The sequence below is a fragment of the Periplaneta americana genome, chromosome 1 (genome assembly GCF_040183065.1).
Source record: "Periplaneta americana isolate PAMFEO1 chromosome 1, P.americana_PAMFEO1_priV1, whole genome shotgun sequence".
Lineage (NCBI taxonomy): Eukaryota > Metazoa > Arthropoda > Insecta > Blattodea > Blattidae > Periplaneta > Periplaneta americana.
In genome coordinates this window covers 6,378,826-6,401,135 of record NC_091117.1, presented here as the reverse complement: position 1 = coordinate 6,401,135, position 22,310 = coordinate 6,378,826, and the positions used below count along the sequence as shown (strand labels likewise).

The window sequence follows — 22,310 nt, the reverse complement described above, 5'->3', positions numbered from 1 at the left end:
TAGCAGACCTTTAATGGACCTCATTAAAGTACATCTATTCATTAAAGTTCAGGTGTTCCACCAATCAGAAAGCACCATTGTAGCAATATGAAAGCTCAAGTATCGATTATTCTCGGATATGCAATCGAAAGACAACAAGCGAAACGTTACGGAGGCTGCAAATCCAATACTGTCGCAGAAGGTTATGTTCTGTTACTATAATAATTAGCGTTAATTGTAAATAATATTCAAATAAATTCAATTTGTCATCTCGTTTTTCAATGTCTAAATCAATTTCAAGATTATATCAAGATTAATGTTTATTTTACTCTCTACATTATATCAAGGTCAATGACATTTATTTCTCGGAAAAAATCAATACTTTCGCGTCTGCGCACATCTCACAATTTACGAGATATTGCATGAAAATTGTACGAAAATTATGAAACGAGCGCAAGCGAGTTTCATAAAAATACTCGCGTCTTAATTACTAGCATTATAGGCTCGTTGCATAATGTACTATTATAGGATTATATATTTTATCTGTTTTATTTTATGTGTCTTTCTCTCGTGTCCATGTATTGTGGGTCCCTATCACCACGGCATGGTGCGTCCTCAGGTTGCGGATAGAGGAGACGGCCTCCAGATATGGAGGGTAGCTGCGAATATATTGAATAAGCAGTCGTGGACAGCCGATAAGGGGTGGTCCTCCAGCTTGGGGGTTGGACGAAGGGCTAACAACCCATCACCGTAAAAAAAAACAGCTTGTTACGAATCCCTAGAATAAGGAACATTAAATCCAGACGTTTGAGATGGGCAGGGCATGTAGCACGTATGGGCGAATCCAGAAATGCATATAGAGTGTTAGTTGGGAGACCGGAGGGAAAAAGACCTCTAGGGAGGCCGAGACGTAGATGGGAGGATAATATTAAAATGGATTTGAGGGAGGTGGGGTATGATGATAGAGACTGATTAATCGTGCACAAGATAGGGACCACTGGCGGGCTTATGTGAGGGCGGCAATGAACCTTCGGGTTCCTTAAAAGCCATTTGTAAGTAAGTAAGTCTTTCTCTCGTGTATGTTTCTCTCTAACTATTTTTTTTGTGGCTTATATATTATTTTTTCTGTGCTATATTTATTTCTACCTCTAATTTTCCAGTTATTTTTCTATTTCCAACTTTAGGTATAGTTTTATATCTAACCTCGTCTTCCTATGTTTAGCTGTATTTATGTCACATTTTCTCCACCTCTATTCCTGTCAATCTGCCGCCCTCTATTCAAAGTGTCAGGTAATCGCATTTGCTTGATGCGATTTATTATCGTCAGCCCACGAAATAAAAGATAGACAGGGCCGTCCGACGTCACTAATGTGTCCAGCCAACCGCTGCGAAAACTGCTGCAAATGAAAGCGGAGTGCATAGCGCACTCACATCATAATCGGATTTCTGTGCTGCTCCAAGTACGCGGAATTATTCACTACGAGTTGCGAACTCAACCTGACTGCTAACAGATTCCAGCCTCATCTGCTACAGAGAATGAATGACACGGGGACATCAAATTCTACTCTCCTCTCAGAATGTCCAAGCTTTGAAGTTATTTTAGGAACAGCTTACAAATTACAATTACAAGAATTACAGAAAAAAAGTGACAGCGGATTTATAGAATCTCTGTAATTGAGTGACGGCTTTATGCATTACTTGTATGTTATTTTAAGCATAGTTCTTTTGTTTATTTTAAGACGCTTTATCAACTACTATGTCATCTAGCGACAGAGTGAGATGAAAGTGGTAATGCTGGCGAAATGAGTCCAAGGTTCAGCGCCGAAAATTAGCTAGCATTCGCTCTTAATAGGTTGAGGGAAAACCTCAAACAGGTAACTTGTCCCGACCGGGATGTGTATCGGCACCCCCACTCGTTTCAGATTGCACTTCCGGTTTAATGAAAGGGTGTTTCCGGTCAATTAAATCTCAGCTAATTAATTAAGCAAACAACGTAGAGACAATAAACTATGTTAAATTAACTATTTGTGTCTTTGTACTCCCCGCATTTATTAATCACCCATTTGTGCACGAATAAAAATTTTATTAAGTTTAACATTTCGTTAAGCTCTTACACTTTAAAAAAACTTTTCACGCAATTTTTTTCCAAGTTCATTTGATACCGAAATCACAGATCTACAATAAGTGTTTATACATGGAACCCCTAGTACAAAGATATAAATCACTGAAATAAGAATAATCAAACTTACTTACTTACTTACTTACTTACAAATGGCTTTTAAGGAACCCGAAGGTTCATTGCCGCCCTCACATAAGCCCGCCAGCGGTCCCTATCCTGTGCAAGATTAATCCAGTCTCTGTCATCATACCCCACCTCCCTCAAATTCATTTTAATATTATCCTCCCATCTACGTCTCGGCCTCCCTAAAGGTCTTTTTCCCTCCGGTCTCCCAACTAACACTCTATACGCATTTCTGGATTCGCCCATACGTGCTACATGTCCTGCCCATCTCAAACGTCTGGATTTAATGTTCCTAATTATGTCAGGTGAAGAATACAATGCGTGCAGTTCTGCGTTGTGTAACTTTCTCCATTCTCCTGTAACTTCATCCCGCTTAGCCCCAAATATTTTCCTAAGCACCTTATTCTCAAACAACCTGAACCTATGTTCCTCTCTCAGAGTGAGAGTCCAAGTTTCACAACCATACAGAACAACCGGTAATATAACTGTTTTTATAAATTCTAACTTTCAGATTTTTGGACAGCAGACTGGATGATAAGAGCTTCTCAACCGAATAATAACACGCATTTCCCATATTTATTCTGCGTTTAATTTCCTCCCGAGTGTCATTTATATTTGTTACTGTTGCTCCAAGATATTTGAATTTTTCCACCTCTTCGAAGGATAAATCTCCAATTTTTATATTTCCATTTCGTACAATATTCTGGTCACGAGACATAATCATAGGCCTATACTTTGTCTTTTCGGGATTTACTTCCAAACCGATCGATCTACTTGCTTCAAGTAAAACTCCCGTGTTTTCCTTAATCGTTTGTGGATTTTCTCCTAACATATCCACGTCATCCGCATAGACAAGAAACTGATGTAACCCGTTCAATTCCAAACCCTGCCTGTTATCCTGAACTTTCCTAATGGCATATTCTAGCGCGAAGTTAAAAAGTAAAGGTGATAGTGCATCTCCCTGCTTTAGCCCGCAGTGAATTGGAAAAGCATCAGATAGAAACTAATAATCAAACTACATTATTTATTTATTTACTCATATTTATTAATTAATACGTCATAGTTATTGTTGGAATTGCCTATATAAAGAGGCAAAATCCCGGATGGCTGGGTGGTAATGCTAAGATGCACATAACCTCTTGAAATATAAAAACAAATGAGGATGGAACCGGTAATACAATAACTATAGACTGCGCATTCCATTTGATCAATGTTGTAGCTGAAGCATAAACTGGGCAATTAATGAACAAATGAAGCTCTTTAACTAACGAATGCATAGCGGATGGCATTGACGCAACTCCTATAAGGGGAAATGGTGGAATTTTTTATCCGCGAATGTAAAGGCCAATGGAAAGCGACACCTTGCGGAAGAATACATTAGTTTTCACGTGCGTTTTTTAGCGTCAATGGGACTGGTGACAATGAAATAGTATTTGGCAAAATGGGGCCTAGGATTCGTCATGTTATTACCTGATATTGGCCTTACAGCATAGAAATTGCTCGGGGAAAAATTAAACCACGTAATCAGCCCAAGCGGGAATCGAACCCAAGCCCAAGCGCAGCTCCGGATCAGTAGACAAACGTGTCGTCTTATGACAAGCAAATTTCATATAATCAGTTACTTTTTGAATTTAATTATAAAACTTTAAAATCTCGACGATTAATAAATAGTCAAATTTTACTCTATAACACTGTTAACGGTATATTGAATAACTGACTTTCTTAAATTCCTTCAGTTCAATGTAAAAAGAACAGAATTACGTCATAGGCAACCTTTTATTATTCCTATTCCTAGAACTGTTTTCTTCAAGAGCTCTCCATTGTTTGTTATGTGTAATACTTACAACTCTTTGTCTTTAAACTGTGATTCTCAATTAGATTTCAGTTTAACAACTGAAAAATTTCATACAATATTAAAAAGAATTGTATTTCCTTAGATGTTTAAATTATGAAGAAGTGTATTATAATATTTATGCTCGACCATGCCGAAATGTAGTAATTATACACCTGGTAGCAGTCCTTTAATGCATGTCATTAAAGTACACCTGTTCATTAAAGTTCAGGTTTTCGATTATTCTCGGATATGCAATCGAAAGACGAGGGAAACGTCACGGAGGCTGGAAATCTAATACTGTCGCAGAAGGTTATGTTCTGTTACTATAATAATTAGCGTTAATTGTAAATAATATTTAAATAAATTAAATTTGTCATCTCGTTTTTCAATGTCGAATTCAATAATCAAGGTTATACCAAGTTTAACGGGATTACACATGGTCAATGACATTATTGTTCCTCGGAAAAAATCAATACTTTCGCGTCTGCGCACATCTCACAATTCAAGAGCTATGAACAAGGCCACTTCCGATCTTCTGTCAGATACAAATAAAATGAATATTTCTGAATAATTTCAAGTTAGAAATATGGTCGAGCATAAAAAGTTGTATGAAACTTGCCTATAATGGTAATTAAGACGCTCGTATAAAAATTATGAAACTCGCTTGCGCTCGTTTCATAAACAAACATACTTGCGTCTTAATTACTATCATTATAGGCTCGTTGCATAATGTACTAATTTACTGTAGTTCTTAAATAATTTTGCATCATTATATTGACATTTGGCACTATATTAACTGTAATATTATATTCTAGCATCTATTACCATTATGTGTTTTCTTTCTTTCGTTTGTGTTGTTTGTTTTGTTATTTTTTTCTTATTATGTATTTTGTGTATATATCTGTGCAAGCCACCTGACCTGTAATTGCAAGCCTGCTTCTGTTGGTGGTGGATTTAAAACAAAATCTATACTAATAATAAATCTGTAGCCGAAATTTTTCTGGTAATTTTCGATTTTCCAAAAATAATTGGTCCTAACATATATAATTAACCGCCCTGAAACCGAAAATCGCTTTTTTGAAATTTTTGTTTGTATGTCTGTCTGTCTGGATGTTTGTTACCTTTTCACGCGATAATGGCTGAACCGATTTATATGAAAATTAAGCTCGTTGTAACTTAAAATTTAGGCTATATGGCATTCAAATTATTTTAATTAAAAGGGGGATTATAAGGGGGCCTGAATTAAATAAATCGAAATATCTCCCTTATTATTAATTTTCACGAAAAGTATTACATAACAAAAGTGTCTTTAAACATAATTTCCGATAAGTTCTATTCTATGCAAAATTTTGATAGGACTGATATTTAATGAGATAAATGAGTTTCAAAATTACAATAACAACGCCATCTAAGGCGGTGTAATGAAATAAAAAACAAATGACTTCGTCTATAAGGGGCCTTGGACAACAACAATCGAAAGCTATGAAACATAGCCTACAGAGAATGTTTCTGTGTTTGTATGAAGTAATATCAGAAGCTAAATTAACCGATTTGTATAATTAATTATTAATTCACCATTGGAAAGTGTAGTTTCTCTAGATGGACATAATGCTATAATGTTATTACAGTAACTTCTGAGTGAATCGAGGACAGGTAAGTTAAAATAGCTTCTTATGCACAGAAAACTTGATAGGGTATTCTGTACATTCGTTTCCTGTATTTCCTAAAATAAATTTTATGACCAAATGATTGTCTCTGGATCAAAATGATCGCATTTTAATTTTTTAATACAATTTAAATTAAGTAACATAATAAACGATTTATCTTTCTATCAAACACGGATGTTCCCTGGATCAAATGTCCTATTTTAATTATGTAATTACTTTATATTCATTTCTAACAGGTGCAGCGGAGCGCACGGGTACGGCTAGTAAAAAATACAAAAATAAAAAAGATGAGAGTGAAGGAAAGTCTCTGTAATAGCCAAAGAGAAAAAGTGAGTAAGAGAATTAAGAAAGAGATTATATTTGGATGTCCATGAGGCTTTAAAGAGCCGGGAGGTTTAAAATTTAGGATATCGGGATGACAAGGAAAGCGCAATACAGGTTCGTGAAAAACGTTCGTATTAAATGGGGCTGAACAGTTCATACTACGTACTGAAACAGAATTGTCAATGGTCTCCCCACAATAAGCGGGTTGGATATAAAATATAATTAGATCTGCACATGAAAACTGATGCAACAATTTATACAGAGGAATATCACACACAGAACGTACAGGACAAAACTTACAACCATTAATCATTTAAATAAATTGGTGTTATTTTATCACAACCCAACAAGGGAGGGAAAAAAAAAGCAGTAGGTCCATTTATACACGTCTGGGCCACCCTAACACAAATTAATTTTCTGCAATGGAAAATGTCACTAGAACAGTGGTCAGTTGGTCTCCACTGCAATTATTCTACTCTGAATTCTGCAGCACAATCTATTGCCAACATTTTGTTTAGTCTATGGGGCAGACAGGGCTATGAGAAGCTGTGTTCTTGGACAGACATGCATTTCCAAACCAGAGTTAGTAATCCCAACCCGACAGATGAAGCGTAGATGACGTCAGAGCTGTTAGAAGAAACATTCCTACTGAAACCATAGCAAATAGCAACATAGCATGTTAGTAGAACCCAGTTCACATTACAGTATCAATGGATCATTAAGTCTATTGGGTGATCACCGTAAGATATTATACAATCTTATTCTGTAACCATGGTATTTCTGAAACAGTAAAAAAAAAAAAAAAACACACACACACAATCTATGCACAAACAAATGACTTCTATACAATCGTTTTCTGTAACCATGGCATTTTTTAGAAACCATGAACAAAATCTATCCATAAACAAAAGACTATAGAAGTCCGGGAATAAGCATATAAAATATTACAGGAGCTGAGATTTTAGCTCAATTGCAATAATGTATACAGAAACAGAACACAGTATCAATTGTCTGACATTAGAGATATAGTAAAACCTTCTTTTTTCTTAGATACGAAATTTGCAAGTTCAAAGCCAGCCTAGAGTGATGGAATAATAAGTGTGTTAAAAGTGATTCCTGTGGGTTCTATCGAAGGGGAAGTAAATTCGGGGGTCCCGTTATCGAGATGCGAGACATAAAAGAAATCTGTTCATGACTGTGTTGGTATGGCATTCTATTTTAAATTACATTCGTGGCGCTGAAGTCCACTGAAAGCTAAGGCCAATCAGCTGACTACTGGCCTAACCTTAGTAGAGGTGAACGATTATCCAACCAATATGGAATTCAGGTATAGTCAGCACGATGATCTCTCTAGCTGATTTACGAATCCCGATTTTGTTAATCAATGTAACGCTCCAAATTTGTTACGATTCTAAATATTACCAAAATGCAATATGACTGGAAAAGCCACTCATAATATAATAAAGACTAACACGTGTATACGACCGGACAGTATGATGAAAATGTCTATTTTCGACATTTTTTAAGTTAAAGCCTTAATTTTGTGGGTAGAGTAAACTCTTATTATTAGTATTAAAGCTCCCCATGTTTCATTAATAGTTGAATTACTAAATTTAAAAAATTGACTTTTTCAAAATGTATCCACATCCACAAAATATAAGTTACAGGCCTAGAAAAAATTGTACTACATCTTTCACATGCATATAATTTAACAGCTGAGCCATAATTTGAATTCAGAATATATGAGTGACCTGAAACAAATGTATAATCCAATCAATTTCAAAATTTTAGTATTTTTTTTTGTTTCCGAATAGTATATTTTATTTTTTAATTTTGAAACTATTCATTTTACTACAAAAAAAGGGTCTCTAGTTTTGTTACTCATACTTATGAAAACATGAAGAAAAAATTTCAAATTCTTGGCATGAAATTTATTGGAGCCTATAGAATTTGAGTGTCAGTGAATACAGTACAACAGAAGTGTGGAAAAATTACTTTAAAACTTGTGCTTCAAGTGAAATTTCCGTGTTTTCCCTAATCGTTTGTGGATTTTCTCATAACATATTCACGTCATCCGCATAGACAAGCAGTTGATGTAACCCGTTCAATTCCAAACCCTCTCTGTTATCGTGGACTTTCCTAATGGCATAATAATAATAATAATAATAATAATAATAATAATAATAATAATAATAATAATAATAATAATAAAATCATCATCGCCATCAATTCTAGGGATTAAAGAATATCTATTTCGATTTCATATTACTATATCTAACGTGAACTACAAACATCTTATGTAAAAAGAAATTGTGTGATATGAACTTATATTTCACACTTTAGAATGAGAAATGATGGAGACAGTTTCACGCGTAACACGTTGCAGGGTAACATAATAACAAATTCTGCTTAAAATTGGACAGCAAAAGGCCATAAATCCGACACGCTATGCCACCATCCACGCCAAACCCAGGATTAAAATAAACTCTTGTTATGTTTCGCTTCCTCGTTCTTGGACTACAACACACTGACCCTTATAGAAGCCTTCCTTTTCACATTCGTGTTGTATTATTATGTATTTCTGTAAAAATCTTCTTCTTTTCTAAACAATTTATCTTTCTAGTTTATCTTTCACTGTATTTATTAACTTGTATTCAATTCAAACTTACTAGCAATAAAATAAATAAACAAGTAAATAAATAAATAAATAAATAAATAAGTAAATAAATAAATAAAGTAAATAAATAAAAAATGAAATAAATAAAATAAATAAACAATAAATAAATAAATAAAATAAATAAATAAAGTAAGTAAATAAATAATAAACAAATAAAATAAACAAATAAATAAAAAATAAAATAAATAAATAAAATAAATAAATTAATTAAATAAATAAAAATAAAAAAAATAAAAAGTAAATAAATACATAAAATAAATAAATAAAATAAATAAGTAAAATAAATAAACAAATAAAAAAATGAAATAAATAAATAAGTAAATAAATAATAAATAAATAAAATAAATAAACAAATAAAAATGAAATAAATAAATAAAATAAATAAATAAATTTATATATTTTCTTTTCTCCAAGATAATTTTTCATTCTCACATTTCTTTATTTTTCGATCCTTTACTTTCCGTCTTTCCTATTGTTAATCGGCAGTTAAACATTGTTAGTTTCTCTAATAATTTAAGGCCAGGGCAGAATTTTATAAGGTGCCCCTAAACTTTCTGGCAACACTGTAGTGCATTACACAATATTTCTGATAGAAGAAGTTCGGGATGGTCCTCGGGGTGTTTTTTTTTAGTAGGTTATTTTACGACGCTTCATCAACAGCTTAAGTTATCTAGCGTCTGAATGAGATGAAGGTGATAATGCAGGTGAAATGAATCCAGGGTCCAGCACCGAAAGTTACCCAGCACCTCGGGGTCTTTCCTGGTGCTAAAAGGCGGTCGGAGCGTGGTGCCGATCAAAGTATCTCATTCTAGTGCCGTCACGAAAGCATGAAACTATACCTCCATGCCCTCCAAACATGTCTTCAAGCGTACACAGTATAGGGGGTTCCCTTTACCTCTTACGATGCTACTTAGTTCATAAAAATAATACAGAAAGTGGCCCAAAAAAAGGCACAAAATTTAAATGCTTATATTCCACTAGCTAATGATTTCACTCGAAAGATTATCTCGCAGGCAAATTTCACAGTCCTTGTAGACCGGGGAAGTTCTGTAATATTTAATTTTTTACCATTTATTAAACATTATTTTTTATTTTTTGTAAGGCAGTGCAAAATCGATCGTTTATGCCGAACTAAGCATTATGGTCTGACGAGTTCAGCAGGCCAAGCCGTTTGTTGTGCTATCGTCATTTGTTTTCTTCCGTTTTCAGTTCTCATTTTGTGAATAATGGGTCGCTTAACGAACGAAGACAAGATTTTCATTAAACATTTGCACCAATATGATAATTTATCTGCCCGTCAAATTGTAAGGAACTACGCTGAGCGAGAATGGTCTGTTTCAAGTGTACAACGATTGATTAGCAAGATACGGACATGATATCCCTCCTGAGAGATTATTGCGTGAAAGATCGCATTTCTCAGATTCTCTGATGGTTTCCGCTGGAGTTTCAAACGAGATCTTAATCCTACGGACTATTTTGTATGGAGTCAACTACAAAAAGCAGTTTACTACAAAACAAGAATTCGTAATATTGAACATTTAAGACAACGCCTTCTTGAATGTTGGACCGGCTTGATCAAAGACAGATATCCAGTGCTAATGACAATGAAGAAGACGCCTACAAATGGTTGTGCGGGCAAATGGCGGTCACATAGAGCAGCATTTTTAATTTTGATTATTTGAAAGATCATTAATTATTACTTATTAATTTTGCCAACATTCAGTTTCTGCATTTTGAAGTAATAAATTGTCTTCAAAAACCACATTTTCCGCATCTATAAGATTTTAATTGAGCCTCAAGAAACATAATAATAAGTCCTGCTCATCTTTAAACTCTACTCTTTCCAACAGTGTATTCATTATAAATTAATGTTATGTATTTCTGAAAATAGAGTATTTCTAATTTTGTGCCTTTTTTTTTGGTCCACTGTGTAGATGGTATTTGTAGGGGACGTTTACATTAAAACAATGGTTCAAATCGTAATTAAAACTCTACTTCTCATTTGGCGTTTATTTAACTAATTAATTATTTTTCTTCATCTCTAATACATCCTTCTCCGCTGAAACTAGACTCGGATAGCCAAAATTTGAACCCAGGGCTCTAACGTGAATAACGGCAAATTCGTGGAATGAATCCGTAACTTGATACACATAATGCCATGCCAGGCATCGATCCGGCACCGAAATAGTCGCTCGGCGCACGTGGATCAGGTTATACAAACGCCTCGTATTGGGAACTCATCTCGGCGCCGTGAGATGCGGCAACTCTTTTGTCATTGGAGTCGTGCGTGTAGCCGGAAATTTCTATTCAGACTCTGCCATCCCGTTTTCATCTACAACAGGAGATTTAGAAGAAAGAACCAAACTACTACAGGATCGGATTTTATATCGTGGACCGTGGTTGATATCCTGACGAACAAAGCTGAACTTCTAGACAGAGGATATGGCGAAAAATGTTTTAGAAAAAGTCCCGCGTCTCTTTACCTCAGATCAGCCACTTTCAAACGGTAGTGTGCCGCGAATGATTGGGTGGTGTGACGGGAGAAAGTGGAAATAGTGAAAATGAAAAAATTAAAATGAAAAGAATAGTAAAAACAGTAAGTCCACAAGAGCGAACGTTCAGCAAACACAGGATAGGTGTACGATCGGCAGAGCCAGGGTTGCCAGATCAGTAAACTTAGAATATAATACCAACCTTGAATTTTAATTTAAGGGAGAGGGCATTACGACCCATCACTGCGATCTTCTTCGATCTATACTTGAAATAAAAGTTTGATATTTCTCTTCATTTCTGTCTTCATACTCCCCGCATTTAAATTTAACAAGGCGGAGCCTTCTCGTTAACTACTTCATAATCGAATAACTTTGAGGGAAAAATTGTTCCGGGACCGGGTATCGAACCCGGGACCTTTGGTTAAAGGTACCAACGCTCTACTAATTACCGAGGAACTCTACCAGACACCGATCCAACTTTTCCCTCTATATCCACAGACCTCAAAGTGGGCTGACAACCGTCAAGCAACCAACATTGCAACAATTTTTCCCTCGAAATTATTCAAATCAACTTTACAGGGAGTTATACCTGAAAGGTTGATTTGCATAATAAACGTCACTGTTCGTTAACAGAAAACCACAATTTAAGTCACACAGAGTTAGTGTGCACTCAATGTTGGTTGCTTGACGGTTGTCAGCCCACTTTGAGGTCTGTGGATATAAAAAGAAACGTTGGATCGGTGTCGGGTAGAGTTCCCGGGTAGCTCAGGTGGTAGAGCGTTGGTACGTTTAACCAAAGGTGCCGGGTTCGATACCCGGCCCCGGAACAATTTTTCCCCTCAAAATTATTCGAATCAACTTTACAGGGAGTTATACCTGAAAGCTTGATTTGCTTACTTCATAATCGCTTCCTCATTCCATGAAATAAAAGTTTGATATTTCTTTTCATTTCTGTCTTCATACTCCCCGCATTTAAATTTAACAAGGCGGAGCCTTCTCGTTAACTACTTCATAATCGCTTCCTCATTCCAGGAGGCCTAGTCTGCAGACAACAATGCAATTGATAGTCGAAACGATTCACACATCAATATGACGACAATGAGTTGTTTGAAATTGTAATCTATACTAATAATAAATCTGTAGCCGAAATTTTTCTGGTAATTTTAGCTTTTCCAAAAATAATTGGTCCCAACATGTAGCTATAATTAACCATCATGAAACCCAAAATAGCTTTTTTCAAATTATTGTTTGTATGCCTGTCTGTCTGTCTGTATGTTTGTTACCTTTTCACGCGATAATGGCTGAACCGATTTATATGAAAATTGGAATATAAATTAAGTTCGTTGTAACTTAGATTTTAGGCTATATGGCATTCAAAATACTTTATTTAAAAGGGGGGTTATAAGGGGGCTTGAATTAAATATATCTCGCTTATTATTTATTTTGTGAAAAATGTTACATAACAAAAGTTTCTTTAAAAATTATTTCCGATACGTTTCATTCCAAACAAAATTTTGATGGGACCAAATTGCACCAAAAACGGATGTTCTTTGAACCAAATGATTATATTTTAATTATTTGCTAACAAATAAGAAACATGTTAAAGGAATTATCATTGCACTAAATGAGTGGTCTCTGGAGCGAAAGTATCGCATTTTAATTATTTAAATACAATTTAAATTAAGTAACATAAACGATTTATCCTTCTATCAAACACGAATGTTCCCTGGATCAAATGTCCTATTTTAATTATGTAATTACTTTATATTTATTTCTAACGGGTGCAGCGGAGCGCACGGGTACGGCTAGTAATAATAATATATTATAGAGAATTGAATTCATTTGGAAATTAATACCACAGTTAAGTACTTTAGAATTAGACTGTGTTAAATTAACTGTTTCCGTCTTCATACTACCCGCATTTACTAATCGCTCATATTTGTAGACGAATAATTAAATTAAAATTAAGTTTAATATTTAAGCTTTTACGCGTTAGAAAAGTTTCACGTGAATCTTTTCCAAGTCCGTCTGATACCGAAATCACGGTTAGCGCGTCTGGCCGTAAATTCAGGTGGCCCGGGTTCGAATCCCCGTTGGGGCAAGTCACCTGGTTGAGGTTTTTTCCGGGGTTTTCCCTCAACCCAATACGAGCAAATGCTGGGTAACTATCGGTGTTGGATCCCGGACTCATTTCACCGGCATTATCACCTTCATTTCATTCAGACGCTAAATAACCCGAGATGTTGATACAGCGTCGTAAAATAATCTAATAAAATAAAAAGATATCGAAATCACAGATCTACAGCAACTGTTTTATCACGGCCACCTTGTACAGAGATATAAATCACTGAAATAAAGAAGCTTCAAAATACGTTATTCTTTTATTAATTAATACTTCATCGTTATTGTTGGAATTGCCTATACAGGGTTAGTTAAAAGTCCCGCACCACCTAAACAACTTTTGAAGCATACGGTTCAGTGACATGAAACTTGGTATGTGAGAATAACCATATGCTAAGAACTCAATAATGGTATTACCGAGTTTTTTCTACTTCCGGTTTAACCGGAAGTAACTCCAACTCTCTTATTTTAAATGGAACACCCAATATAGTTTTTTTTTATTTTTGAATAGTGCTAATTAAGAGCTTTTCAAAAAGTACCCACACTCGGTACTTCTGTACAAATTCAGTGTTGCTAAGTCAAGAAAACAGAAAAGTGTATCGAATATTAAAATAATAAAATACTCCTTCCTTAACAAAAACAAAACAAAGCTAGCTCACCTTCTAAATTATGTGTTAAAATCGGTAGCCCTCAGCTGCTTTACAATGTGTCACTCGATCATAGAAACCATTTAAGGAATGATTTAACCAGGCTTTAGGAATATCTTGCACCACTTCCATTTTTATTTTTTTTTATTTTATTGGGTTATTTTACGACGCTGTATCAACATCTAGGTTATTTAGCGTCTGAATGACATGAAGGTGGTAATGCCGGTGAAATGAGTCCGGGGTCCAGCACTGAAAGTTACCCAGCATTTGCTCGTATTGGGTTGAGGGAAAACGCCGGAAAAAACCTCAACCAGATAACTTGTCCCGACCGGGAATCGAACCCGGGCCACCTGGTTTCGCAGCCAGACGCGCTGACCGTTACGCCACAGGTGTGGACTCCATTTTTATTTAGCAACACTGAATTTGTATAGAAGTATCTAGTGTGGGTACTTTTTGAAAAGCTCTTAATGAGCTTTATTCGAAAATAAAAAAAAATATATATATTGAGTGTTCCATTTAAAATAAGAGAGTTGGAGTTACTTCCGGTTAAACCAGAAGTAGAAAAAACTCGGTAATAACATTATTGAGTTCTTAGTATATGGTTATCCCCACATACCAAGTTTCATGTCACTGAACCATACGCTTCAAAAGTTATTTAGGTGGTGCGGGACTTTTAACTAACCCTGTATAAAGAAACGACATCTCGTTTGGCTGGGTGGTTTTTTTTTTTCAGGAAATGGTACGATGTATATAACCTCTTCATTTAATGAGAATGGATCCGTTAATGTATTCAGCATAGATTGCGCATTCCATTTGACCAAGAGCATTACCTCGGGCATAATGAAACTCCTTAACTAACGAATGCATTGCACGTGGCAAACTCGCAACTTCCCTGTTTCTGGAGTGACTCGCAGAAAAACGCTCCGTGTTAAAAAGAAGAGAGATACAAGGAAACCTGCACTAACAAGGTACTTGTCTACATAAAAGTTTTACTTTATATTCTCAGAATTGGGGACTCCGGCACAGAAATACGAAGTTTTACCCGTCGACACGAAATGGAAGCAACGTAAAATCGAGTTTATTATGTTTCGAATCCATTACTCTGTAGGGAAAGGATTTCAGGTGTTCGAATTATCTCCTGCACAAACGAACCAAGGATTAGTTAAGTCCCAAGAGAACAGAGTGTCATATAGTTAATCAATATGGCAGTAAAGGGTGCCCCCACACCTGTGGTATCTGCACAGCGGAGATAGAAGTCAAACTTTGTGTAACTCAAAACAAGGAACAGCCTATGATGTAAGGTCTGGGCGTTGTCAAGGCAACCAAGCTAGTGGATTTTATATCGTAAAGAGCTTAGGTTTCTTCAATGTGATCTAAGACATGGCCAATGCTTAATGTGGTGTGATATTTTTAGGGTTTTTCGCTGTAACATAGATTCAGAAAGATTCAACGCTTGGGAGCCAAGTATAGCTATTGTATTGTATTGTATTGTATTGTATTGTATTGTATTGTATTGTATTGTATTTCTTAACATTCCATGGTATTCATACATTGCTTACAGCTAGAATATGGAACAAGTCAAAAAACTTAATACTATTATAAAGTCTTAATTTATAGTCACAGTCCAGATGAAATATATACAGAAGAGGTTTACAATATAGTCTACTAGTACAACACAAAGTTTTAGTATCAATTTCATGAAGCGTTATTGAATGTCATGAATTCACCTACAGAATAGAAGGCGTGAGAAATTAGGTACTTCTTTAATTTGGCCCTAAATAATTTTATGTTTTGAGTTTCATTTTTTATATCGATAGGGAGGCTATTAAAAATTTTTACTGCCATATAATGCACTCCTTTTTGATAGCACGATAGACTTGCCGATGGAGTATGAAAGTAATTTTTGACGTGTATTTATGCTATGAACTGTTGAATTAGTTACAAAGTTTTCACGATTACATACGAGGAAGATTATTAATGAAAATATATACTGACAAGCCATGGGCATTATTTGTAGTTTTTTTGAAAATAGCCCTAAATGATTCCCTAGATTTGGCACCTACTATTATTCTAATTACTCTTTTTTGTAGTAGAAATATACTGTTACTATCTGTGGAATTTCCCCAGAATATTATTCCAAAACTCATTACCGAGTGGAAGTATGCAAAGTATATTGTTTTTAAGGTATTGGTATTTACTATCTTTTGCATAGATATAATAGCAAAACAAGGTGAATTTAGTTACTCCTCTCAGGTCTTCCAACTAACACTCCATATGCATTCCTAGATTCACCCATACGTGCTACATGCCCTGCCCATCTCAAACGTCTGGATTTAATGTTCCTAATTATGTCAGGTGAAGAATACAATGCGTGCAGTTCTGCGTTGTGTAACTTTCTCCATTCTCCTGTAACTTCATCCCTCTTAGCCCCAAATATTTTCCTAAGCACGTTATTTTCGAACACTCTTAACCTCTGTTCCTCTCCCAAAGTGTGAGTCCAATATAACTGTTTCATAAATTCTAAATTTCAGCTTTTTCAAGAGCAGACTGGATGATAAAATCTTCTCAGCTGAGTAATACTGAATAATAAGAGGTAAGTACTGTACGTGGTGGCATTTAAAAGAAACAGACCCTTTGTAAATGAAAAAAAAAACATTGTTCTTTAAAAAATACTGTAATGAAAATATCATTTTTAATTGTTTATTTTACTATGCTTTATCAATTACTATGGATATCTAGAGACTGAGTGACATGGAGGTGATAATGCCAGCGAAATGAGTCTAGGGTCCAGTACCGAAAGTCACTCAGCATTTCCTCTTAAGAGGTTGAGGGAAAACTCCGGAAAGGACCTCAACTAGGTAACGTGTCCCAAGCAGGATTTGAACCCAGGCCCGTTCGTTTCACGGTCAGATATTCTAACCCCGTTACTCCACAGCATGGACTATTTATGGTCTTTTTTTCATCGACTATAACTGAATATAGGAAAGACACAAGCAGTGTTCCGTCTTTTTATTCAGTTTTGTGTAAGACATAAAGCGAGAATATGGGGAAAACGTACTCCACTATAAGATCCTTTGGCGAAAATCAAGACAATTTTATGTTTTCAACTGTTTCCAAGGCTTACAACGAATAAGTGCAACGTTGCTATAGAAACAAAATAGTATTCTATGACTGTAACATTTTGCAAAGCCTGGCGAACTATTAGTAAAGTCTAAATGGACATATGACGTAAGGAATCGATTGCACTAATGCACGATATGACCACTTCAGCGAACTTACGTAATAATATGTAATAGCGCTTTGAGAATTTTGAATTATTCTGCAGGAAAAGAATGTACGAAACTTTATACAGAGAAAGTTACGAACTCTTCGAGCCCTGTTCTATCGCAGAAGCGGAAGATCCTAACATTAGTACAAAGTTTCCGAAACTTACACGAGGAACAAAGAGGAAGACAATGTTAGAAATTCAGGGGTGCACAGAAAACAAAATCATGTGGTGTTTTCTGTCCCGACTTTATCATAAACAATTGATATTCTCCAAGACTTAATGAATTATATTTGTAGAGTACTACATTCCAGAGCCTAAACTTGATGTTTCTCATCCAATGTACGGGGTTTTTTCTTATTTAAGTTTCGAATCTCTGGTAACTTTTTGAAGTTTGTGAATCAAGCATGGAGTTTATAGTTAATCAGCATTCAATGACTTCTATAAAACGGAGATTTATACAATCTAACCATTTGTCTCTGTTGATTACATTAATTTTTAAATCTCTGGCAAATTCTCAAATTTTTTCAAACATATGGTTTCCAGTTTTGGAAAATAATCTGAATTCTATAGTAGGTAATACCATAAAATTAAACCATTCCTTTATCGTTTATTAATTTTTAAATATCGAGAAACTTTCTCAAGGTTTTGTCTCACCCATATGGTTTCCAGTTTTGGAAAATATTCTGAATTCTATAGTAGGTATTCCCATAAAATTAAACCATACCATTATGTTTATTAATTTTTAAATATCAAGAAACTTTCTCAAGGTTTTGTCTCACCCATGTGGTTTCCAGTAATCCCATACAATTAAACCATTTGTTTATCGTTCTTCAATTTCTAAGTATCAGGGAACTTTTTCAAGGTTTTGTCTCACCCATGTGGTTTCCAGTAATCCCATACAGTTAAACCATTTGTTTATCGTTTATTAATTTCTAAATATCAGGGAACTTTTTCAAGGTTTTGTCTCACCCATGTGGTTTCCAGTAATCCCATACAGTTAAACCATTTGTTTATCGTTTATTAATTTCTAAATATCAGGGAACTTTTTCAAGGTTTTGTCTCACGCATGTGGTTTCCAGTAATCCCATACAGTTAAACCATTTGTTTATCGTTTATCAATTTCTAAATATCAGGGAACTTTTTCAAGGTTTTGATTCACCCATGTGGTTTCCAGTAATCATACACAAACGATTTGCTTATATCGTTTATCAATTTCTAAATATCAGGGAACTTTTTCAAGGTTCTGTCTCACCCATGTGGTTTCCAGTAATCCCACACAATTAAACCATTTGTTTATCGTTTATCAATTTCTAAATATCAGGGAACTTTTTCAAGGTTTTGTCTCACCATTGTGGTTTCCAGTAATCCCACACAATTAAACCATTTGTTTATCGTTTATCAATTTCTAAATATCAGGGAACTTTTTCAAGGTTTTGTCTCACCCATGTGGTTTTCAGTAATCCCATACAGTTAAACCATTTGTTTATCGTTTATTAATTTCTAAATATCAGGGAACTTTTTCAAGGTTTTGTCTCACCCATGTGGTTTCCAGTAATCCCATACAGTTAAACCATTTGTTTATCGTTTATTAATGTCTAAATATCAGGGAACCTTTTCAAGGTTTTGTCTTACCCATATGGTTTCCAGTAATCCCATACAATTAAACCATTTGTTTATCGTTTATCAATTTCTAAATATCAGGGAACTTTTTCAAGGTTCTGTCTCACCCATGTGGTTTCCAGTAATCCCATACAATTAAACCATTTGTTTATCGTTTATCAATTTCTAAATATCAGGGAACTTTTTCAAGGTTCTGTCTCACCCATGTGGTTTCCAGTAATCCTATACAATTAAACCATTTGTTTATCGTTTATCAATTTCTAAATATCAGGGAACTTTTTCAAGGTTTTGTCTCACCCATGTGGTTTCCAGTAATCCCATACAGTTAAACCATTTGTTTATCGTTTATTAACTTCTAAATATCAGGGAACTTTTTCAAGGTTTTGTCTCACCCATGTGGTTTCCAGTAATCCCATACAGTTAAACCATTTGTTTATCGTTTATCAATTTCTAAATATCAGGGAACTTTTTCAAGGTTTTGTCTCACCCATGTGGTTTCCAGTAATCCCATACAATTAAACGATTTGTTTATCGTTTATCAATTTCTAAATATCAGGGAACTTTTTCAAGGTTTTGTCTCACCCATGTGGTTTCCAGTAATCCCATACAATTAAACCATTTGTTTATCGTTTATCAATTTCTAAATATCAGGGAGCTTTTTCAAGGTTCTGTCTCACCCATGTGGTTTCCAGTAATCCCATACAATTAAACCATTTGTTTATCGTGTATCAATTTCTAAATATCACGGAACTTTTTCAAGGTTTTGTCTCACCCATGTGGTTTCCAGTAAACCCACACAATTAAACCATTTGTTTATCGTTTATCAATTTCTAAATATCAGGGAACTTTTTCAAGGTTTTGTCTCACCCATGTGGTTTCCAGTAATCCCACACAATTAAACCATTTGTTTATTGTTTATCAATTTCTAAATATCAGGGAACTTTTTCAAGGTTTTGTCTCACCCATGTGGTTTTCAGTAATCCCATACAGTTAAACCATTTGTTTATCGTGTATCAATTTCTAAATATCAGGGAACTTTTTCAAGGTTTTGTCTCACCCATGTGGTTTCCAGTAATCCCATACAGTTAAACCATTTGCTTATCGTTTATTAATGTCTAAATATCAGGGAACCTTTTCAAGGTTTTGTCTTACCCATGTGATTTCCAGTAATCCCATACAATTAAACCATTTGTTTATCGTTTATCAATTTCTAAATATCAGGGAACTTTTTCAAGGTTCTGTCTCACCCATGTGGTTTCCAGTAATCCCAATCAATTAAACCATTTGTTTATCGTTTATCAATTTCTAAATATCAGGGAACTTTTTCAAGGTTCTGTCTCACCCATGTGGTTTCCAGTAATCCCATACAATTAAACCATTTGTTTATCGTTTATCAATTTCTAAATATCAGGGAACTTTTTCAAGGTTTTGTCTCACCAATGTGGGTTCCAGTAATCCCATACAATTAAACCATTTGTTTATCGTTTATTAATTTCTAAATATCAGGGAACCTTTTCAAGGTTTTTTCTCACCCATGTGGTTTCCAGTAATCCTATACAATTAAACCATTTGTTTATCGTTTATCAATTTCTAAATATCAGGGAACTTTTTCAAGGTTCTGTCTCACCCATGTGGTTTCCAGTAATCCCATACAATTAAACCATTTGTTTATCGTTTATCAATTTCTAAATATCAGGGAACTTTTTCAAGGTTCTCTCTCACCCATGTGGTTTCCAGTAATCCCATACAATTAAACCATTTGTTTATCGTTTATCAATTTCTAAATATCAGGGAACTTTTTCAAGGTTCTGTCTCACCCATGTGGTTTCCAGTAATCCCATACAATTAAACCATTTGTTTATCGTTTATCAATTTCTAAATATCAGGGAACTTTTTCAAGGTTCTGTCTCACCCATGTGGTTTCCAGTAATCCCATACAATTAAACCATTTGTTTATCGTTTATTAATTTCTAAATATCAGGGAACCTTTTCTAGGTTGTAATTGACTAAAGTGGTTTCTAGTTATAGAACATTCTCTGAATTCTACAATACAGCATTCTATATAGTCTAACAACTTGCCTCTACAGCTTATTGTTTTGAAATATAAGGATTTTTGTTTTAAGTTTCTGAATCATCCATGCAGTGTGTACTCAAGCGCATTTCTAGAATTCTTTAATCATGCATGCGATCTGTAATTCCTGGCTTGTGAATCACCCATGTGACTTAGAGATCCATTAACACTAGAGCATTAGCAGGCATGTGGTGCGGGTTGCGTACCATACTTTCGGGCGAGCCAGTCCTCGGGCATGGGGCAGTAGGAGCCCGTGGGGTCCACGTCCCCCAGAGACGGAAGTTTGCTGGGTCGTCCGAACCTCGAGCGCCACCGCTTGCCGGCCAGCTGATCTGATGTTCAAGGTAAACACACAAAAGCAAAGCAACTCAGAACCTTGCAAGGTGAGACACACAAGCTGCTGCAAACTGCTTTGCACCACGACACACAGGCCGACGCGGGGAAGCTGAAGAAGAAGGAACATAAAAATATATACGCCAACATAGAAAACACAGTTATAAATTGCACGTCAATTTTGAAAGGATTTTTATCCTTGTTGTTCAATCACGAGGACAGATAAAAAAGTGTAATAAATAATTATGGGACAATGGAAGGAAGGACAGAAAGAAAGAATGGTTAAAGGAGGAGATGGATGAAAATTCTAACGTATACAATTTTTTAACTAGACTGTTTTTTTTTTCACGATCCTCTTGGAAAACGTTTTTATTCAAGTAACTTAAGTAGTTTTTGAGTTATGGACATTTCAGTCATGTTCCTTATGTAGTTTTTGAGTTATGGGCATGCAACTTAAGTAGTTTTTGAGTTACTGACAACATTTCATTCATGTTATTTAAGTAGTTTTTGAGTTATTGACAAAATTTCATTCTTGTCATGTACGTAGTTTTGAATAACATTTCATTCATGTTACTTTAGTAGTTTTTGAGTTATTGACAACATTTCGTTCATGTCATTTAAGTAGTTTTGAATAACATTTCATTCATGTTACTTTAGTAGTTTTTGAGTTATTGACAAAATTTCATTCTTGCCATGTACGTAGTTTTGAATAACATTTCATTCATATTACTTTAGTAATTTTTGAGTTATTGACAACATTTCGTTCATGTCATTTAAGTAGTTTTGAATAACATTTCATTCATGTTACTTTAGTAGTTTTTGAGTTATTGACAAAATTTCATTCTTGTCATGTACGTAGTTTTGAATAACATTTCATTCATATTACTTTAGTAGTTTTTGAGTTATTGACAACATTTCGTTCATGTTATTTAAGTAGTTTTGAATAACATTTCATTCATGTTACTTTAGTAGTTTTTGAGTTATTGACAACATTTCATTCTTGTCATGTACGTAGTTTTGAATAACATTTCATTC

The 22,310-nt window shown here is 34.8% G+C and overlaps 1 protein-coding gene and 1 non-coding gene across 3 annotated transcripts in view; both read right to left on the bottom strand.

The window, feature by feature from the left end:
* The window catches only part of LOC138702361 (transmembrane protein 65), a 297,854-nt gene that overhangs the window by 177,194 nt on the left and 98,350 nt on the right, over nucleotides 1-22,310 (bottom strand). The window contains exon 2 of one of the 2 annotated variants that reach the window (XM_069829923.1): nucleotides 21,149-21,274. The exons of the other annotated variant lie outside the window; for it this stretch is intronic. Within the exon in view, the coding sequence (XP_069686024.1) occupies nucleotides 21,149-21,274 (126 nt within the window). The remainder of the gene's footprint in view (nucleotides 1-21,148; nucleotides 21,275-22,310) is intronic. 2 annotated transcript variants of the gene reach the window in all.
* TRNAR-GCG (transfer RNA arginine (anticodon GCG)) lies at nucleotides 14,304-14,380 on the bottom strand. The gene has a single exon. It is a non-coding gene; the product is annotated as a tRNA-Arg (tRNA).